The sequence below is a fragment of the Cynoglossus semilaevis genome, chromosome 17 (assembly GCF_000523025.1).
Source record: "Cynoglossus semilaevis isolate Cse_v1.0 chromosome 17, Cse_v1.0, whole genome shotgun sequence".
Taxonomy (NCBI): Eukaryota; Metazoa; Chordata; class Actinopteri; order Pleuronectiformes; family Cynoglossidae; genus Cynoglossus; species Cynoglossus semilaevis.
Window position 1 is genome coordinate 7,557,690 of NC_024323.1, and position 19,425 is coordinate 7,577,114.

At 39.7% G+C, this 19,425-nt stretch overlaps 5 protein-coding genes across 7 annotated transcripts in view; 2 read left to right on the forward strand and 3 right to left on the reverse strand.

The window, feature by feature from the left end:
• The window catches only part of pold1 (polymerase (DNA directed), delta 1, catalytic subunit), a 13,048-nt gene extending 7,796 nt beyond the window's left edge, over positions 1–5,252 (reverse strand). The window contains 2 exon segments of the mRNA XM_008329765.3: positions 195–373; positions 2,240–5,252. The gene's annotated coding sequence lies outside the window, so the exon portion shown is untranslated.
• On the forward strand, positions 2,028–11,934 carry gys1 (glycogen synthase 1 (muscle)). The gene is made up of 16 exons (XM_008329763.3): positions 2,028–2,214; positions 5,297–5,415; positions 5,757–5,938; positions 7,148–7,339; positions 7,769–7,954; positions 8,067–8,211; positions 8,304–8,421; positions 8,676–8,796; positions 8,895–9,001; positions 9,089–9,148; positions 9,265–9,457; positions 9,610–9,736; positions 9,822–9,917; positions 10,048–10,211; positions 10,669–10,749; positions 10,847–11,934. The coding sequence occupies exons 2-16, from the start codon at positions 5,298–5,300 to the stop codon at positions 11,087–11,089; spliced, it is 2,133 nt and encodes a 710-aa protein (XP_008327985.2). The 5' UTR covers positions 2,028–2,214; position 5,297; the 3' UTR covers positions 11,090–11,934.
• aspdh (aspartate dehydrogenase domain containing) lies at positions 11,853–15,810 on the reverse strand. Of its 3 annotated transcripts, none has more exons than XM_017040624.2 (9): positions 15,668–15,810; positions 15,485–15,542; positions 15,233–15,377; positions 14,986–15,070; positions 14,666–14,815; positions 14,211–14,339; positions 12,690–12,784; positions 12,457–12,596; positions 11,853–12,091 (listed from the first exon to the last, which is right to left on the reverse strand). In XM_017040624.2, exons 2-9 carry the CDS (start codon positions 15,537–15,539, stop codon positions 12,054–12,056), a joined length of 837 nt encoding a protein of 278 aa, XP_016896113.1. In that variant the 5' UTR covers positions 15,540–15,542; positions 15,668–15,810; the 3' UTR covers positions 11,853–12,053. The 3 variants fall into 3 exon arrangements, with proteins under 3 accessions (XP_016896113.1, XP_024920017.1, XP_016896112.1); XM_025064249.1 differs by having other exon boundaries at positions 15,647–15,740; XM_017040623.2 differs by lacking the exons at positions 11,853–12,091; positions 12,457–12,596; positions 12,690–12,784 and adding exons at positions 13,274–13,516; positions 13,883–14,022 and having other exon boundaries at positions 14,116–14,339.
• Positions 15,811–16,169: 359 nt separating this feature from the next.
• Positions 16,170–18,712, forward strand: tmem86b (transmembrane protein 86B). The gene is made up of 3 exons (XM_008329766.3): positions 16,170–16,598; positions 16,697–16,940; positions 17,867–18,712. The coding sequence occupies exons 1-3, from the start codon at positions 16,548–16,550 to the stop codon at positions 18,316–18,318; spliced, it is 747 nt and encodes a 248-aa protein (XP_008327988.1). The 5' UTR covers positions 16,170–16,547; the 3' UTR covers positions 18,319–18,712.
• Positions 18,713–18,761: 49 nt separating this feature from the next.
• Positions 18,762–19,425, reverse strand: part of hspbp1 (HSPA (heat shock 70kDa) binding protein, cytoplasmic cochaperone 1) — a 2,377-nt gene continuing 1,713 nt past the window's right edge. The window contains exons 6-8 of the mRNA XM_008329791.3: positions 19,360–19,420; positions 19,166–19,277; positions 18,762–19,061 (exon numbers count right to left, since the gene is read on the reverse strand). Of these exons, the coding sequence (XP_008328013.1) occupies positions 18,981–19,061; positions 19,166–19,277; positions 19,360–19,420 (254 nt within the window). The 3' untranslated portion in view covers positions 18,762–18,980. The remainder of the gene's footprint in view (positions 19,062–19,165; positions 19,278–19,359; positions 19,421–19,425) is intronic.

The window sequence follows — 19,425 nt, forward strand, 5'->3', positions numbered from 1 at the left end:
TTTATCGTGGCTTTTTAGTGTGTGAAAAGTGTACTATTTACACTTCTTTAACGACTATTTCATATTTCAGCAGTAATGTTCATGTTGTTTTTACTTAAAACGTACTTTTTTGTTGCGGTGCAGAGAGCTAGCAATGTCGATGGTAAACAAACACACAACTGTGCCCAATAAATGTTTATCAACCTGACACTGACCTTTTAATGAAACTTGCCAACACCAGTTTTATCAGATGGTCACGAATCTAACCGATCGATTTGTAATCGAAGCCGCTTCTCCAATGCAGCCCCTGTTGACAACAGCTCCCGCCACACTTCTTTAAGTCGTGAACTTTCACCAGCGAGAGCGCGCATCACTTCCGGTCTGTTACTGGGCTCTGTGTTTAGGGATACGAAAGTGACATCACACAAAAGGCGGGAGCGCAGTTGTAAATAAGGAGGAAGTGAAACGCGGTTCGTCGGATCCTTATGCTTTGTTAGATCCGGCAAAATCGCGTCACTGTATACGTAACAATAAAGGAGGGAAAAGCGCACGACTAGAGGGAAATAAGTAATAGATTGATTTTATATATAAAACTAGAGAAAACGAAAAGTACTAGTTAAAATGCTATCGCCCAAGCAGAGGATGTAAACCAATGTCTGTCAATAAAGACTAAGGAAAATGTATAATTAGAAATATAAAGAGATGAATAAATTTGCACATATAACTGACTTGAATATTCTCTTAGGGGTAGGGTTTTATGTTGGGGTGAGTAATTGTCACCATTGGCATGACCAGACCTGACTGACCAATCCAAAGAAACAATCTAAATCATACAATGCAGAACACAAAAACAAAGGACATCCAAGCCCTCTTCCTTCATTCATGCACGTCACAGAGCTGCTAATTTTAATTACATCAAAAAAGGGAAGAAAACGCTGTGTCCCTTTAATGCCCACTACTAAATACCCTTACACACGCTGTCATTTTCCCCTTCTTCCTTGTGGATTTGTTTGCACTTGGTTCATGTGGGTGGAGCAGTTTTAATTTGTTTGGATTGTTAACATACCAAAAACATGCTGTGTCTGGTTTTACAACTTCAGCTATAAGCAACAATGCTGCAGCCTTATTGGATGGCACCATCATTAGTTAGACTTAAGTCTTCTGAGGCGTTTATGCACTTCTTGTTGGAGTAAAACAAATACACGTCAATGGTATTTGTGTAATAGATTGTAAAAAATGATCCACCAACCATTAAACCACCTGGTATCTTTGCTCAGCCAATAGAGTTGCATATAAGAGGAAAACACCCACTTCCTTTAGGGAGTGGACAGAGACACACAATAAACAGGTGACAAAGCCAAAACTCATTAATAATTTGACAGCAGCAACTCAGGACCAACAAAAGCATTACAAAAGCAACCAACACATTTAACCAGAGTGAATCAGACTTAAGACAACAGTTCAGGTTTTCTAATTAAGGTTTGGTTGAATAGGACTAATAAGATTCATGCTGAGTACTAAGGACAAGGACCAGCCGTAGACATAGACTACAAACTTGGCTCCCAACAGAGACACTGGGTTAAGCTGTTTTAATCACTTGCCCAGGACACGTCTCATAAAATCACTTCCAGCGTAAGCTTCCAATATCCTTACACTATATCTCTTATTCACCTTTAATAAATGTGTTCATTTAAACCCTTGCCAATGCATTGCAGACATCTTGAAAAGGAAATGCATCTTGTGGTTTATTAATTTCTGCAACACACATCAGCTGCACACTGTTTACAAGGGCTGAGTCACTTAATATGCAAAATTTAGTTCTGCTTAAATAAATGTTGTTAAGCAGAACATGAGTCGCTTGCCAATTAGGGTAAATTGTCCAATATCTGCTCAAATGATTCTTGCATTAGATGTGCAATGACTTCTGGGAAATGTTGAACACCAAGTCCGTAAGAGCCTAGCGGCAAATGATAGCTGGTGATGTTAGCAATAGTCTAGACTAAAGACTAAATATTGTAATGTGGCATTTTAACAATAATACAGACAACATGTGCTGCAGACTAACGTTAGTCGCTTTTTAAAAAAAGTAAACTATGTCTTTAAGTGAAGCCGCCGCCCCCTTTTCCCACGCACACACACAGACACACGTTCTCAGCTGAAGTCTTGTTTGTGTGGATAGACTGCGACAGCTGCTGATGTTTAGTTCGTCTTGCTGAAGTTGGGAAAAGCCTACGGGTGAGTAGATATTTATGTATTTTACCTGAACTTAGCTTTGTTGCGAACAACCTGTACTTCCTCTACGATCGTGTACGCGCATCGGGACTCCGTGTCCTCTGCGCGTCCCCGCAGCAGCTTCAGCAGCAGCAGGGTTTCAACAGTAGGTGCTTGATGTCACGTTCGCCTTACAGCCCATCTGATCTCATAGGATGATGCGCATTAGAGCAGGGTGAACACACGACCGACAAATATACTGTCTATTTTATAGGATACATGAGGTCCACGGACCACAGCACAAAATGTGGCCGAGCTTTGCGTCCTTGTCCCTGGCATGGTTTTGGGACGTGAGTTGTGGAAGCTCTGGTTCTGTCCCTGTGGAACCTGTAGGCCCACTGGATTGTATAATAATAATTCAAAAATTAATTTTTAAAAAATAACTAAAAGATAAAAAACCCATATCATTCGTAATGATAATGCACATTTTAAACAATATAAAATATTTATTTTGTTTTATTACATTGGTAACAGTATATATGTTATACACTATCATAACATACCTAGCGATACGTTCAACTTTTTTTTTCATAAAGTGTTGTACATGTCACATTTTTGTCACTGTACTTGGCTTTTATTGTTCTCTAGTTAGTTTGATACTGTGACTGTACCACTGATACTGTGACTGTACAATTGATACTGTGACTGTACCATTCAGAGAATATTTTTACTGGTGTTTGAGACCAGTACCTCAGGTGATCCCGGCTGAAATACTAGGACAGGACCAGATGTTGTCATTGTGACATTGACTCAATGTCTATTTGAGAAAGTGCTTGTTGAGCTCTTTTTTTGCCTGATGTTTGATCTTTACATAACTCTGGGTCAAACTCCACAGTTAAGTGGTCCCCTTAGAACAGTGACAATAGCAATTGGTTTATGCACAGTATCTATGACATGGCCTCATAACTGTAAAAGAAAGAATGAAGTACAAGTTTTTATTTTAGAATTACTGTATATAGCCTATTTTAGCTGTGGCTAAGTACACTCAGAGCTAAAAGTTAGCTATAATGTAACTATAAATATAAAGTAACAAATATTAAGTTTAGCCTAGCCAAAAAGAAAAGAAAAAGGAGTTTAAGGCACTGATAAAATAGGGATGTATTCTGTCCCTAAATCTCATATATATCAGTCAGTAATTTTATTGTTACCAGTATGATTCTGTATTAGCCCTTTAGCCCTTGTGAAACCAGACTTGCACTGTTTCCACATTCTGCTGTTGGTACAGGAAGCTGACCTCAGATTTCAGTTGACAACGTGCATGTAAGAGCATGATTGTCTGACTGCACAGGCCGTTCCTGTGATGTGATGTGGAAACCTGAATCCTGTGGAGAATGACTTGTGAGGCATCTCCTTCTTAGGAGCGTGCCTCAGTTAATAAATATACATACTCAGAGGAACAGTCTGTATAGAGAACGCCCATTCATCAGGTCGGCCTGTTTTTTCTGGGTGCTGTTCACTTTGGAGGTGTCACAATACTAGAGTCATTAAGGTATTAGCCACTCATTTGCCACACATTTGTAGTAGTAGGGATTTGAAAACTTGACATTGACTCAAAATAGCAGAGCCAGACAGATTCAGTTTCTGGAAAGTGGTGCATATTACTGTGTGTTATTGTAGTAAAGTCAGTGTGTAGATCTGTCTGTTGACCCTGTGGATTTACATATTTCATACAAACTCAAAATATTTCAATATATTTGTTCTCATGGGCCATTACCATGCCAGATGGTAAACAGTGCAGCACATGCAGCCAGAAAGATACACAGATGAATGATGAAACCTGGTCATCGAGTTTATTGATTTTTTTTCTCTTTTGTTTGTTTATTTAGCATGCAACTGGTGTGAGGACAGATACAGGTTACTGTGTCTTTTTAGGTTACTGCCGAAATGGTCGAAGTATGTTTCAATGTTTGAATTGTGTTTGACTCAGAATATTATCATTCTTTTGACTAAAGCACAGAAAAATACACCTGTAGTAGATACATGTTTGGGTATTCTAAAACAGGAACATCTTATAGAACATAGACCAAATTTACCAGGTGAGCTTGTTAGGTTTAACCATATTGTTGAATCAGGTTTTGTTTCTGATTTGATCAACTTATTATTAAAAGTGATCAACAACGTGATCCTGTTCCTAACAAAACACCACTGCACTGCATGTTTAAGTCATAGGGAAGGAACCACTTAAAACTGTTGGTTTCAGCTACAGTACTGCTCTACTTTATCATCATCACATTTCATTCAAAAACAGCTGTGCAACTGACAGCTAGGCTAATGTAGAGGGGAAGAGAGGAATGTGTTGTATGTTTTAAATAAATTATTTCTTTAACTTTGATGTTATAGGCAGGGACTATTTCAACTGTACCCATCAAACATTCTTAAACACAACTCATTCTGTGGCTGTAGGACAAACTCCTGACCAACCCTGTGGTCGTTACATATTATCCCAACCACAGTGATAGGAATACTGAGGAGAGCTCTTATCAGGGGCTACAACACAAACAATATGTTTTTACAGTGATCAGCAAATGTTGGAGCACCTGTAGAAAGTGTTTCCTTGTCAACCACTTCTGTGTGAATCCCAATCAAAGTTCCCTGTTGTTCAGAAACCTCGTTTATGACAACATTTCTTGTCAGATCATTGATGTTTGTCTACAGCAAATAACAGTGTTTTAAAAAAGACAGTACTTTAAGTACTTTGTTTTATTAATAATACTTAACAATAATTACAATAATTACATTAATTAACATTCATGAACTATTTTGAAAAGTAAATCAAGGAATTAAATTCAGGTTCATCTTCAGGTCTCTTTTTTAATCAGAAATGTGTCACTAAAGGAGGGCAGTTTGATACTAAGTTAGAATTCTCAAGAACTACTTTTTTTGACGACTTCCTGCGAGTCATTTAACTTCTGCTTTTTTTTTTAAACTGCAGTACCTCCCCAGACTGTTCAGTCGTAGTCTGTGTGAACAAAGAGTTAAAACTCTCTGAGAGAACTCAATTTGTTTATATGTAGTTCTTGGATGAATGGTTTCTGTGTTTACCCAGGATGCCGCTGGCTCGCAGCCTGTCTGTCACGTCCCTATCAGGACTGGAGGAATGGGACGAAGAGTTTGATTTGGAGGACGCCGTTCTTTTTGAAATTGCCTGGGAGGTTGCAAATAAAGGTATGTGTTTTTTTTTTCTTTTACATGTTTTGTGTGTGTGTGTGTGTGTAAGAATAATAAAAAAAAGGTCTTGTTTTGTTCAGTAAAATGTAAAAAAAAAAAAAGGTGGAAGATGTAATTTGTACTTGAGCAAATGATTTTCATTTTAATAACAGTTAAAAATACAGTAAAAGACTTGTATATTTATAGAATTAAATACACAAAATTTAATAAAAGTTAATAAAAACAGTCAGTTTTATGACATTTTAATCCATATTCTCTGTCGAGTGTTGTGTATTTACACCGCTGGATGACACAGTATCTTTGTTTTGACTTTTGACACTTTTGCTGCACACGTGAAGTTGGCGGCATCTACACTGTCATCCAAACCAAAGCCCGTCTGACCGCAGAGGAATGGGGGGAGAACTATTTCCTGGTGGGTCCCTACGTGGAAAGCAACGTGCGCACACAGGTGGAGTTAATCGAGCCCACCAACCCCACACTGAAGAGAACCATTGACAAAATGAACTCCAGTGGATGTAAGGTACTGCCATTCATACAGTGTAAACACACACACAAACTCACACTCTTGAGTGTGAGGACTGAAACTGGCGTGAACAGAGAAGCTGTTCTCAGCTGGACTGAGATGAGTTCATAGAAGAGCTGGTTCTGACAGTCTGTGGTATTTCTGCTCCACCTTCTGTCCTCAGCCACAGCTAAAAACACCGTGACATTTCCTTTCAAAGGTTAGAGGTTGTATCAGCGTCTCTGTTTTCCACATGGACACGGGACAGAAATAGATGACTGTCCATGTGTGTGTGTGATAGTTTAAGGGCTTTGTGCTGTGTCACTGTGGGACTGCTGAGGAATTATGGGTCAAGGCCAGCCATGGTTGTGTTGATTGATGTATTTTAATAAGATAGTCCATCCTTTTATTTCAAGCCTACCTGGAATATCACAGTTTATCTCCATTACTGGTTCACACATGAACACAATAGCTAGTGTTGCAGGAGATTTCAGTTTATTTTTTATTGCCCTGATTAAAATCAAATACACATTGATCCGATGAGACAATGTGAGGACATTTTATATTAAAGAAACAAACACGTAGCCTAAAAGAGAGAGAGTGAGACAATAAGATGGGTTGATTTGTTGATTTAATTACACAAATATACACACATAAAGCCATTATGTTCAGAAACCCTCTCCAAATGTAAACTGCTGAATAGAAGCGTGTCTTTCTTCAAGGTCAGTGAAGATTCATAAATGACAGCTGACACTGAATGTGTCCAGTACATGTGCTCATGTGACACAACTGCCTACCAGTCCCAGCCAGGTGGTGGTGATAAGTTGCATCACCCCACAGTGGGTTTCATTTTCCTTTTTCTCCATGGGATTCTGTGTGTCCAAAACTTGGACAAACCACGTTTGTGGTAAATTATTCATTTGTAACAGCATTGTTAAGAATTCCCGAGCAACAGGTTTGATTGTAGTTTTTGAAACATTTTTTTAAAGCTGGTACGTATTATTATTTATTGTATTTTTCATTAGACAGTTTTGTAAAATATAAAAATGTCTGGTCTGAAATTTGTCTTTACTAGCACAAGCTTTGAATGAATTCATTCACATTACCATGTTTTAAAATTGATTCTTCTTTGGACACCCTCTTCACATTTTAGGTTCAAATTTCCTCATTAAAAAAATAAAATAACAAGAAACCTTTTTCACCTGTCCTTCCATTATTTACCTGCAGGTCTACTTTGGGCGCTGGCTCATTGAAGGCAGCCCCTATGTTGTTCTGATTGATGTGGGATTTACTGCCTGGTCCCTGGACCGATGGAAGAGCGAACTTTGGGAACTTTGTGACATCGGCGTGCCTTGGTTTGACCGTGAAGCCAATGATGCTGTACTGTTTGGCTTCCTGACCGCCTGGCTTTTGGGAGAGGTCAGCAGCTTCATATACCGGACATGATTTGTACGCAGTTGAATTATAGCCATTCATAATATCTAAAATGCTGTCTTTTATTGGCTGACAATGACCCAGTGGTTTTTTGTCTTGTATCCCCATTTTGGTATTAAAAGTTCTGACGACCACAGAGATATTTTAGTAGCTGTTACTTGTGCAGTCTTGTGATCAAATCCGTCAATTGAGATACGCTAGCTCAAATATTTTTATATGCTGCATTTAATTTGAACCTGGTTTATATTCCTGAAAGTGAAAGAATACTTCTTTTTAAGATTGTATGCTGTATTTAATCATAATTTAGACATTTCAGGCGACCATATTTGAATTCCAGGTGACCCCAGGTGTATTTGCAACCCGAAGGTTGAAAAACATGGGATTATTCTATGGTTATGTTTTGTTTCATCACAGTACGCGGCTCAATGTGAGGAGCCTCCACACATTGTGGCCCACTTCCATGAGTGGTTGGCCGGTCTGGGACTGGTGTTGTGCAGACACAGACATCTTCCTGTTGCAACCATCTTCACCACTCACGCTACTCTACTGGGGCGATACTTGTGTGCAGGGAATGTGGACTTTTATAATAATCTCTCAGAGGTATGTTTTTGTTGTTTGTTTTTAGATGTGGACAACTTTTTTACACAGAACCACAATTTTAACAAGGAATCATGATTCTTTAGTGAGTTTTATTTTTGTGTCATCCGTTCAGTTTAATCTGGACAAGGAAGCAGGAGATAGACAGATCTACCATCGCTACTGTTTAGAACGGGCGGCCGCACACTGCGCCCATGTCTTCACCACTGTGTCGCATATTACAGCCGTGGAGGCAGAACACCTGCTGAAGAGGAAACCAGGTTCGTTGTACTACAGAATGTCTGTGGACATGATCCAGAGACTTGACCTTAGGTCATACTTTTTTATTGACGCTTTTGTGTTTGACTCACAGACATTGTTACTCCCAATGGCCTCAATGTGAAAAAGTTCTCAGCCATGCACGAGTTTCAAAATCTCCACGCTCAGAGCAAGAGTCGCATTCAGGAGTTCATCAGAGGACATTTCTACGGGTCAGGGACCACACAGTGGTGACACATGACACCATATCACAACAAAGTCCAAACTGCAGCATCTGCAGGTTGTGTTAGGGCTAATGTTACATGTCTGCATACATTGTCATTCGTCCCAGTCACGGGGTGAATGAGAATATTTACATGTAGTTAAGTCAGGAACAACAGTTTTCCAACAAGAAAAAATAAAACATTTCTGAGCTTCATATTTCTATCATATTCTAACAGTTTAATCTCATTGGTTTCATTTCTAGACACCTTGACTTCAACTTGGACAAGTGTTTGTTTCTGTTCATCGCTGGAAGGTATGAGTTCTCCAACAAAGGTGCTGACATCTTCCTGGAAGCTTTGGCCAGACTCAACTATCTCCTGAGGGTAAGTCTTTGTTAGTTCTCTCCTGTGAAACCTCCGATCAGTTGGAAGAAATTATTTAAAAACCAGACCTGAGTGTTTTCCTGCCATATCTGTTACAGGTGAACCACAGTGATGTGACGGTCATTGCGTTTTTCATCATGCCAGCTCGGACAAACAACTTCAACGTTGAGACTTTAAAGGGCCAGGCAGTCAGGAAACAGCTGTGGTGAGGTTTAATTTTATTTAAAACAAAGTTTGGTTTGAGTAAGACAATCTATTTATATAAGTTTGTTGTTTTTTTTCTCTCCATCAGGGACACCGCTCATACGGTGAAGGAACGCTTTGGAAAAAAACTTTACGAATCACTTTTAGTGTATGTATTCTTGTTAAATCTGACGCATTACTAAAGAAAATTCATCAGTACTGTTATTCATTTTAAGCTCTGGGTAAGTGAACATAAAGACATTCACAGTGTCTCTGTTTCCTAAGTGGGCAGCTGCCAGATGTATCAAAGATGCTGGACAAAGAGGACTTCACCATCATGAAGCGGGCCATCTTTGCCACCCAGAGACAGAGCCAACCTCCAATCTGTACCCACAACATGCTGGACGACGGCAGTGATCCCATCCTCAACTCTGTTCGTCGCATCGGCCTTTTCAACAGTGCTTCTGACCGAGTCAAGGTACTACTGTTACTACTTATCTGTTTGTTTGTTTAAATAGGGAATTAAAAGCTGCAGGATTGTAGCAATGTTTTCTAAAGTTAGGAGAGGTATGATAAATATATAATTATTATTTAAGGAAGGTGTATACTCAAATATTTTTTCTGTGTTAGATTATCTTCCATCCAGAGTTCCTGTCATCAACTTCTCCATTACTACCAATGGATTATGAGGAGTTTGTACGTGGCTGCCATCTTGGTGTCTTTCCTTCCTACTATGAACCATGGGGCTATACTCCTGGTACGACTTCCTCCTCTAACACCACGTTTAAATATACTATGTATCAAAGTGAAATACCTGGTCTCTAAACATATGTCATTATCAGCCGAGTGCACTGTCATGGGAATTCCATCGATTTCCACCAACCTGTCCGGCTTTGGCTGTTTCATGGAGGAACACATAGCAGACCCCACAGCGTATGGTGTGTTTATTTGTTGTTGTTTTTTTAATGGTTAAAATGCATCTTTGTTCATGGAGTTGATTTAAAAAAAATAAAAATAATTTCTGGATGATTGGTTCTGTTTTATATCATGCTGTTTTTTTCTTTGCAGGTATTTACATCCTGGACAGGCGGTACCGAGGGGTAGACGAGTCCTGTAACCAGCTCACATCCTTCCTGTTCCAGTTCTGCAAACAGAGCCGTCGCCAGAGGATCATCCAGAGGAATCGCACTGAGCGCCTGAGTGACCTCCTGGACTGGAGATACCTGGGCAGGGTGAGGATACCAACACTTAACAATGGAGTAGACGGTCATCGAGTGTAGTGTATGTTTCTCCACTTAATTGCCAACAGGGGGTGCTCTAACGCCAGTTTGAATGCCCTTGTCATCGTGTTTAGTTGGTTGATACAAATTGGTATTTTGTATAAATCTAAATGAATTCGAATACGTCATGAGAACACCTCATACATTTGACCCTGTCCACTGTATATAAGACAAAAGTTAGCTAGCAGGTGATGTTGATGTTGATGTTGATGTGTGCTATAACTCCCCTTCCACAAAGTTGCAAGAAAATACATGGAGTTTTGCTGAAAGATTTTGAGACGGTTCCTTTTTTTTTTACAACTCTTTTGTTTTCAAAAAATGAATAACTGCACACTTTATATTCACAATTAATTGTTTATCAGGTATTACTTAAAGATGTTAATGTTTTCTTGTTTCTGTTACCTATTAGTATTATGTGGCTGCCCGTCACATGGCCCTGGCTAAAGCCTTCCCCGACACTTACATCTATGTCCCTCATGATCCTACATCAGTAAGTTCAGTCCTGTGTCCTTGAAGAGTCAGACAAAGTCGTTTCAGCTGCTTCATACTCTAAACAACTTTTCACACTTTTTTTTTTTAAACCTTAGACGTCAGGCTTCCGTTACCCCCGGCCTGCCTCTGTGCCTCCATCCCCAGCATTGTCGCGCCATTCTTCTCCTCACCACAGCGAAGCCGAGGATGACGACGAAGACGAGCGCTATGATGAGGATCTGGAGGCAGAGAAAGACCGAGTGAACATTCGCCAGCCCTTTAGCATGCCGTTCAAAAATAAGTCTTCTGTGCATGGGGCCAACGGGAACAGCAATGGTGTGATCGATGAGAAAAACTGACACACACACCCACATACACACAAACAATATGTACAATTCATGCAACACATTCTGAAATTCACTAGTAACCTTCTAGTAAACATCAAAACAGCTACCTGTAGAGATTCTGTAGCAAAGCAAATGATACATTGAATATTGGCTTTTTGTAAAAAAAAATCTGCATCAGTGTCAGTATCTTCCCAACATTTTCATACCTCGTGAGTTTTTGGGTTCAAAAACAATAGCTGTCATTTTGACTGTATGCTGACGGTATTTTTTTAGTTACACCAGCAGGGAAGCTAAGGGGTTTTCACTGTGGAGTAATAACAATGGCTACATTGAGCTTACTAACAACATTAAAGATGACACAAAGTGCTGGATACCCCAGTGCAGTAACACTGGATTACATACATAGATATTTATGTGTATTACTGTGAGTCTAGAAGATAATATGTATACTTACACACAGAAGTAGGAACATCTTCGTATAAACGTGTGTAGCCTCAGACAACTAGAATGTTTGGTGTGACGATAATACTCTGTCTGTGAAGTGGAGGTAAAGTGAAACTATCTCACACACAAAACAACAAATTCAGTGGCATTGTGTGGTTTCTACATCACAGTCTTCCATGATGGCCGTTGATGCATGCATTTATTTTTGAAACAAAAGCGGTAGGAAAGTGCTTAAAAAAAGAGAGATGTATGACAAAAAGGGAGATTTATGATAAGTTGATCTGATGTATGTTTCACGCTTCAAACTGAAAGCAAAAACCTACATTCTACACTCACGATTAGCATTTTATTTTCCCCATTCACAACAGATGAACTTATAATAAAGTTTAAATATTTAAATATTTTACAATCAACAAAAACTGCCTTTTTCTTTTTCTTGTGAATGTACTTTATTAGTACACACATATGTTGAATAGCGAATACAGTGTTTCACCATAAAAATAGGCAAATCCTTCAGGGTGAGAAACAGGCGTCAGCACAAGTGAACACGGCCACCGTGACCTTTGCAAACTGTAGGAGAAAGAGAGAAAATGAGGGTTAAATTCTCACCTCAAATGATTTTTTTCAAGTGATTTTTTCACCACAAAAAAACAAAAACAAGATTACACGTTTTATATAGTTTAGATATAAAACTTTTAATAGTCAGTTTTTAGTGGCTTGGCTAGGTTAAGCTTACGCTAATAAGCTAACGTCCTATACTGCACCTTAATCTTTGCTTTATGACTGCGGCCCTATGTCATATAAGTTAATACTAGAACCACTGTTAATGAGGGAGGAATAAATACTGTCTGTAGATAATTCTATGGTCTCTTTTATGTAATCCTTGCCTGATACTCTTTCAGGTCGAGCTACAGTTAGTGTGGACGTTGACTCACTGAGTAAACTGTTCCAGAAGGAGTTGTAAGTAGCGCTGCCAGTCACAGCTCCAAGTTTGGCTGGGTTCCTCCTCACTGTGTGTACAGAGAAGCCTCCAGGGCCGGTCACCTCCACCTCCACCACATGGTAGTCGCTTAACCTGTGGCATGATGGAGCTGAGGCTGTAATAACTCGTACATCATGTGACAAAGAGTATATACTGTAGGGTTAGTCCGGCGTTAGGAGTACCCACGCTGTGTCAGACACAATCTCCCCCTGAACACCAGAGAAGCCCAGTGTTCCCGCTGCTACTGCTGCCGCCGCCATGGTGTTTACGTTGTTGGGAGCCTGAGGGCAGAGGGCTGCCACACTGTGGAGTAATAACAATGGCTACATTGAGCTTACTAACAACATTAAAGATGACACAAAGTGCTGGATACCCCAGTGCAGTAACACTGGATTACATACATAGATATTTATGTGTATTACTGTGAGTCTAGAAGATAATATGTATACTTACACACAGAAGTAGGAACATCTTCGTATAAACGTGTGTAGCCTCAGACAACTAGAATGTTTGGTGTGACGATAATACTCTGTCTGTGAAGTGGAGGTAAAGTGAAACTATCTCACACACAAAACAACAAATTCAGTGGCATTGTGTGGTTTCTACATCACAGTCTTCCATGATGGCCGTTGATGCATGCATTTATTTTTGAAACAAAAGCGGTAGGAAAGTGCTTAAAAAAAGAGAGATGTATGACAAAAAGGGAGATTTATGATAAGTTGATCTGATGTATGTTTCACGCTTCAAACTGAAAGCAAAAACCTACATTCTACACTCACGATTAGCATTTTATTTTCCCCATTCACAACAGATGAACTTATAATAAAGTTTAAATATTTAAATATTTTACAATCAACAAAAACTGCCTTTTTCTTTTTCTTGTGAATGTACTTTATTAGTACACACATATGTTGAATAGCGAATACAGTGTTTCACCATAAAAATAGGCAAATCCTTCAGGGTGAGAAACAGGCGTCAGCACAAGTGAACACGGCCACCGTGACCTTTGCAAACTGTAGGAGAAAGAGAGAAAATGAGGGTTAAATTCTCACCTCAAATGATTTTTTTCAAGTGATTTTTTCACCCAAAAAAAAACAAAAACAAGATTACACGTTTTATATAGTTTAGATATAAAACTTTTAATAGTCAGTTTTTAGTGGCTTGGCTAGGTTAAGCTTACGCTAATAAGCTAACGTCCTATACTGCACCTTAATCTTTGCTTTATGACTGCGGCCCTATGTCATATAAGTTAATACTAGAACCACTGTTAATGAGGGAGGAATAAATACTGTCTGTAGATAATTCTATGGTCTCTTTTATGTAATCCTTGCCTGATACTCTTTCAGGTCGAGCTACAGTTAGTGTGGACGTTGACTCACTGAGTAAACTGTTCCAGAAGGAGTTGTAAGTAGCGCTGCCAGTCACAGCTCCAAGTTTGGCTGGGTTCCTCCTCACTGCGTGTACAGAGAAGCCTCCAGGGCCGGTCACCTCCACCTCCACCACATGGTAGTCGCTTAACCTGTGGCATGATGGAGCTGAGGCTGTAATAACTCGTACATCATGTGACAAAGAGTATATACTGTAGGGTTAGTCCGGCGTTAGGAGTACCCACGCTGTGTCAGACACAATCTCCCCCTGAACACCAGAGAAGCCCAGTGTTCCCGCTGCTACTGCTGCCGCCGCCATGGTGTTTACGTTGTTGGGAGCCTGAGGGCAGAGGTCTGCCACTGAGCCCCGAAATAAAACCCGCCTGCCCTCTCCCTCTGTCCAGTCTGAGAGGACGTCCCCTGTTAGCCGGAAGCATGAAGGGTGTTTGGACATTCTAATAAACAAGGCCTGAAGAAAGAAGTAAAGAGAAAGAAATGATTATTATAGTTATATACAACGGTTTGTCCATATGATCCTACATTTTTGAGTGGAAATTGTAAAAACAAGGAGCATCACCTCATATGCTAATGTTTGTTCAATCTTGAATTAAGTATTACTCAGAGCTATTTAAATTCACTTTGTTTGAGTTGTTTCTTTTCGAAATAATTGGCGTTTTTTAATTCTGCCATTAAACCTGTTCTGCAACAGGTGTTGAATCATTTTAGAGGACTGTATTTACTGACGCTGTCACATTAAAAAGCAGCAACTGAATGTTCTTGCCCTTCTGCACTAACCTTTAAAGTCCCACTGTCATTCAGCCGCTGAATGTCCTGGCCTCCCCATAATGCACCACTGGGAACGTAGAGTGTCTTATCGGACTGCTGGGCCACATGACGGAGCTTCTTGTTCAGGTCAGGATCAGCGAGAGCAGAGGGAGAACCAACCTGGGGCAAGAGAAAAACACACACATGATCACATGACTCTATCTGTACTTCAGTTACTTCAGTTTTTGTGACACATTAGGAAGTGTAGTCCCCTTCCTGCAAGTGGAATTTATCACTGATGACTAGGTTTTTAAAAATAAAAGTGTGTAGCCACGACCCAAAAATCTCACCATGAAGTGAGACAGAGACAGGAAGCTCGGTCCAAATTCCTGGACAATCTGAGGATGACACACTTCCACTATTACATCACAGCTCCTGTAGAACACATGTGGAGGTTATCCAACGTTTAACATCATCAGGCAAATGGTGCACAGAGGAAACATGGTGTCACATAATGACGGTAATTCATAAATGTGTGTGTGGATATATTTTAGAGCGTTTGTGTGTGTGTGTGTACGTAGTTGTGTGAATGCACACCTGTCTGCAAATTGTGATAAATCTTTAAGTATGAGCTGATCAGGAATTAAACCCTTGAGTTTGTCAGGATTCCTGTTCCAAACAAAACCCAGAGTCAAACCAAGAGCAGTTCCTTCTTTAACGATCTTCTCCACCAAGAACTGACCTGAACACGTCACAAACACACACACAGGAAAATGCAGTATTACATAATCAACATGAAGGATTCTTCTTTTTGGCTGATGTCATGGCTTTTGACATGCAAGTTTCAACCTAAATGTCCATATCCTACAACTCCGATCCTCAGCAGGGAAGACTCAGCTGCCATGTCCTGTACACAGACAATAAAACATGCTGATAAAAACCTCAAACCTGCAAATGACTTACTTTATATCTCATCTTCCCCAATCTCCTTCTCATTGGAACGGCACTCACAGCATTTATTGCTCCACTTACCCGATAATCCAACACGCCTTCAGATCACAGCGTCTCCTCCACACAAACACAGCTCCCAACTCCTCAGCTCCAGGAATTGTAGGAAAAGCACAGTACAAAGTTTGACCGGAACAGGCCATGGTTAATAATTGTCTTTTCTTGAGCCTGTGTGACTGTGTTGAAGACAGAGTTTATTTTAGTTCCAGTCTGTTTATTTATTTATTTTTTATTCTCTTTTTCATCACCACCATGTGTAAGGCACAGGTGTGTTCTTCTTTGATTCTGGTGTGTTTGTTTTAGTTTCAACTTCCTGCTGTGACAGTGAGACTCCTGTCCTGTCGTAGAAACGTGACAGTGCAGCCCAGTGGTGAGCAAAAGCATTACAATGTTAAATAATCTTTTCGTCCTTTTATTTTAAAATTGTTCTTTGATCCTAAACTTCCGTGTTGAGACATGTTTGTTGACATATGATTTGGCACTGAAGCAGGTTTACTACATTTTACTGTGAAAAGTTCACAGACATGTAGACGGTGTTACGTACAGTACACACTGATCTGCTGTCATTAATGCCTTAATATACATGACATGAAATAGAAAATAAGATATTAGCATTTCGCTTTGACTTTTCATCCACTTTAACTTTGCCCTCCGAGTGCTGATGTCAGCGATGTATTCCAACTGGAGAGGTCAAAGGTCAGCTGTTTGACCATGAAAACTCAAAACAGTCATTGATTATCAGAGAACAATCAGAGTTGAATCAGTCTAAAGTTCATTGCCGTGACGGCAAACTGGGAGACACGGCAGAGGAGTGAGGTGAGGCGGAGAGGAGAACAGGTCCAGAGCATTGTGGATTATATCTGGTGGTAAACAACGAGGGACTAAAACAATCTCATCCAAGAAGATGGACATCCTTGAGACAGCTGCCTATGACAGACGGCAAAGGAGAAACATGGTGAGAAACAAAACGTGTATTTGTTGTTTTTTTACTAACTCTGATTTCATGTTTTAAGGTTTTGACATGTCTCTCTGTCTCTCTTCTTCCTCTCCCAGTCCTGCGCCCTTCTCTTCTACCTCTTACCCTTCTTTCTGTCCGCAGCCCTGTATTTCTACCTTCGGACTCCTGACTCCCCTTCTTCCATCATTGGTGCAGGTGTGAAGTCAGCACCAGCTCTACTCCTGGCTGCAGTGGTTGTCAGCTGGAATGGAGGTCAGAGCCTGCTGGGAGTTGCAGGAGGGCTCATCTTCTCAGCTGTTGGCGACGCATGTTTGGTTTGGTCTGACCTTTTTATACATGGTGAGTGAGTGCATCACACAAAGGAGGTTGGGAAAAAAAATACAGTTTTGTTGATGCTTTTACCACTGTGATCCTCATAGCTGTACAGGAAAAAAACAAAAACATAAATAACGCAAAGCTTTTAATTACAGTTAATGAGCTTTCATTAAAATGTAAGAAACAGACGAGGGCGGGGCAGCATCAGTGCACCAGGAAATGGCTCATTATTAAAGGTTATAAATCCTTTTTGTGGGATGGAAACAGACAAGAATATATGTATGTTTTGACGTGTAGTTTACTTTTAAAAGAGTGTGTAGTATATGTTTTAAACTGATGTTTCTCACTAACTACTGCCCAGTACACTTGGAACTCCCAGCTACACAGACATTGGTTTGGCAGAAGTGTCTAGATATTACTTTTTCTTTACATTTTATAACAAGAGAATAACACAATGTTATTCTGACAAAACAATAAATTGCTTGATTAAAAAAACTGTAAAGAAAGCTAAATAAAACAATTAAAGTTGTGTGTCAGTAGTATCCTACGCTGGAACCAGTTCAAAGGTCACACAGATGATAATGGTATCAGTTCATTTCATTGTATTTCAACAAGGGCCTGTTGTTCTGCATCAAATGTTTTTCTGGACATTGGTGAATTTACATAAAAGAAATCACGTAGTCAGTATTGGTATTAATTGTAATAGCATTGGACTTGTTGTTTGTGTTTTTAAGTACCTTTAAACAGCATGTCAGATGTACAGTAGATGGCGGGAAAAGTTCTTGTCATCAGTTAAGCAATTATTACAAAGAACTCTGCATTTCCTAGAAATACAGTCAGCCCCCTCCTTGACTAACCTATGGTGTTACCACTAGCATGTTAACCTGTGTTGACCAGACCGGTAGTAAATAATGTTTTTATAATTTAAGTGTCTCACATCTGTTTTTCAGGGATGGGTGCCTTTGCCATGGCTCACCTGATGTATTCTCTCACATTCCTTTCAAGCCGATATTCAGAGAAATCAACTCCCTCCTGGAAACTTTATCTGTCTTTAATTTTTTTCATAGTGGGGGCAGCCTTCTATATGTACATTTATCCATCCCTGAAGAAGGCACCAAACTCTGACCTCATAGTTCCAGGTGTGGCTGTTTACACTTTTTTAATTTCTCTTATGGGAACATTAGCAATTCGGACAGGGCACACACCAACAGTGTTGGGGAGTCTGAGCTTCATTGTGTCAGATGTTGCCTTATCACTGCAACTTTTTAAGGTGATCCCAAACCTCGAGCATGGGAACAGTATTGTAATGGTAACGTATTATCTGGCACAGCTACTAATTGCTGTCGGTGATGTAAAAGCAGAAGCAAACAAAAATGAGTTTGCAAAATGGAAGAGGTCCTAACTCAGTTCCTCTGCTGGATGCCTGAGGTTTTAATTTTGAAACTGCCTTTAAACTGAAGCATAACCAGAGTGCTATACTTTAAACGAGATCGTTTTTTGGGTTTCATAGTTTCTTTTTCACTCTCAAAACATAAGAGACATCTTTGTAGCTTTAAAGTTCTTTTGTTTGTTTAAATATGTTTTTTTAATGCTTAAAAGTACTCAATTACATTTGATTGTGATGTTTGCCACTTTAAAAGGCTGAAGCAGAGCATCATTTATGTGTATTTTTTTATTTCATAATCGATGAGCATACTGACAACCCAAAAGATGTATGTATTTAAGAGTGACTGAAAGGTGTACCAATGTACTCTGCTTTTTTCCCCCAATTAATAAATAAAGTTTAAAATAAAAAATAACATTTGATGTGCAAAAAGGAAGAAAAAAAATCAATTGGACGACATCTTTTGCAGTTGCTTTGTATTAGAGAAATATATAAACACATATTCTGTGCTTAAGATACAATGGACTAAAAAAACAAACAGAGGAGTTATACCCTGCACAACAATAATTTACAAAGTAAAAGTCTGGAGTACATGCAAGTATTGACAAGTGTGTTGTTCCACAACCATGTTACAGTTTTGTACAGTATTACCATGGCAGGTGAAATGTGAAAAAAATATTTTAGCGATCCATCCCACTGTCATCTGATGGCCGACCATGGAAACACATGCTTCTTAAATGTTCACAGAAGTCCAGCTCTTCCTGTTGGGCACAAAGACATATGAATGTGACCAGTAATTTGACTAGGATTATTGTCATTTCACAGAGTTGATGGGATCTTTTGCTAAACCTTCAGTGTCACCTACCTGACTTTCCTCCTTTCCTTTGAGCTCAGTGGCTCGCTGTCTCAGCAGCTCCTCCAGACCGAGAGCAGGATTAGTGCAGTCTGCGAGCCCCTGGGGGGAGTCCTCCACCAAACTACACACATACACAGATCAGTCAAATGACTCACGATTTCACCTCCGCACTAAAGAGAACAACACTGATGTGGGCTTCTTACCAACAAAGAGCACCGAGAACATGTTCATGGAAAGGCAAGTGTGGCAAGCGCAGAACAGATACTAGC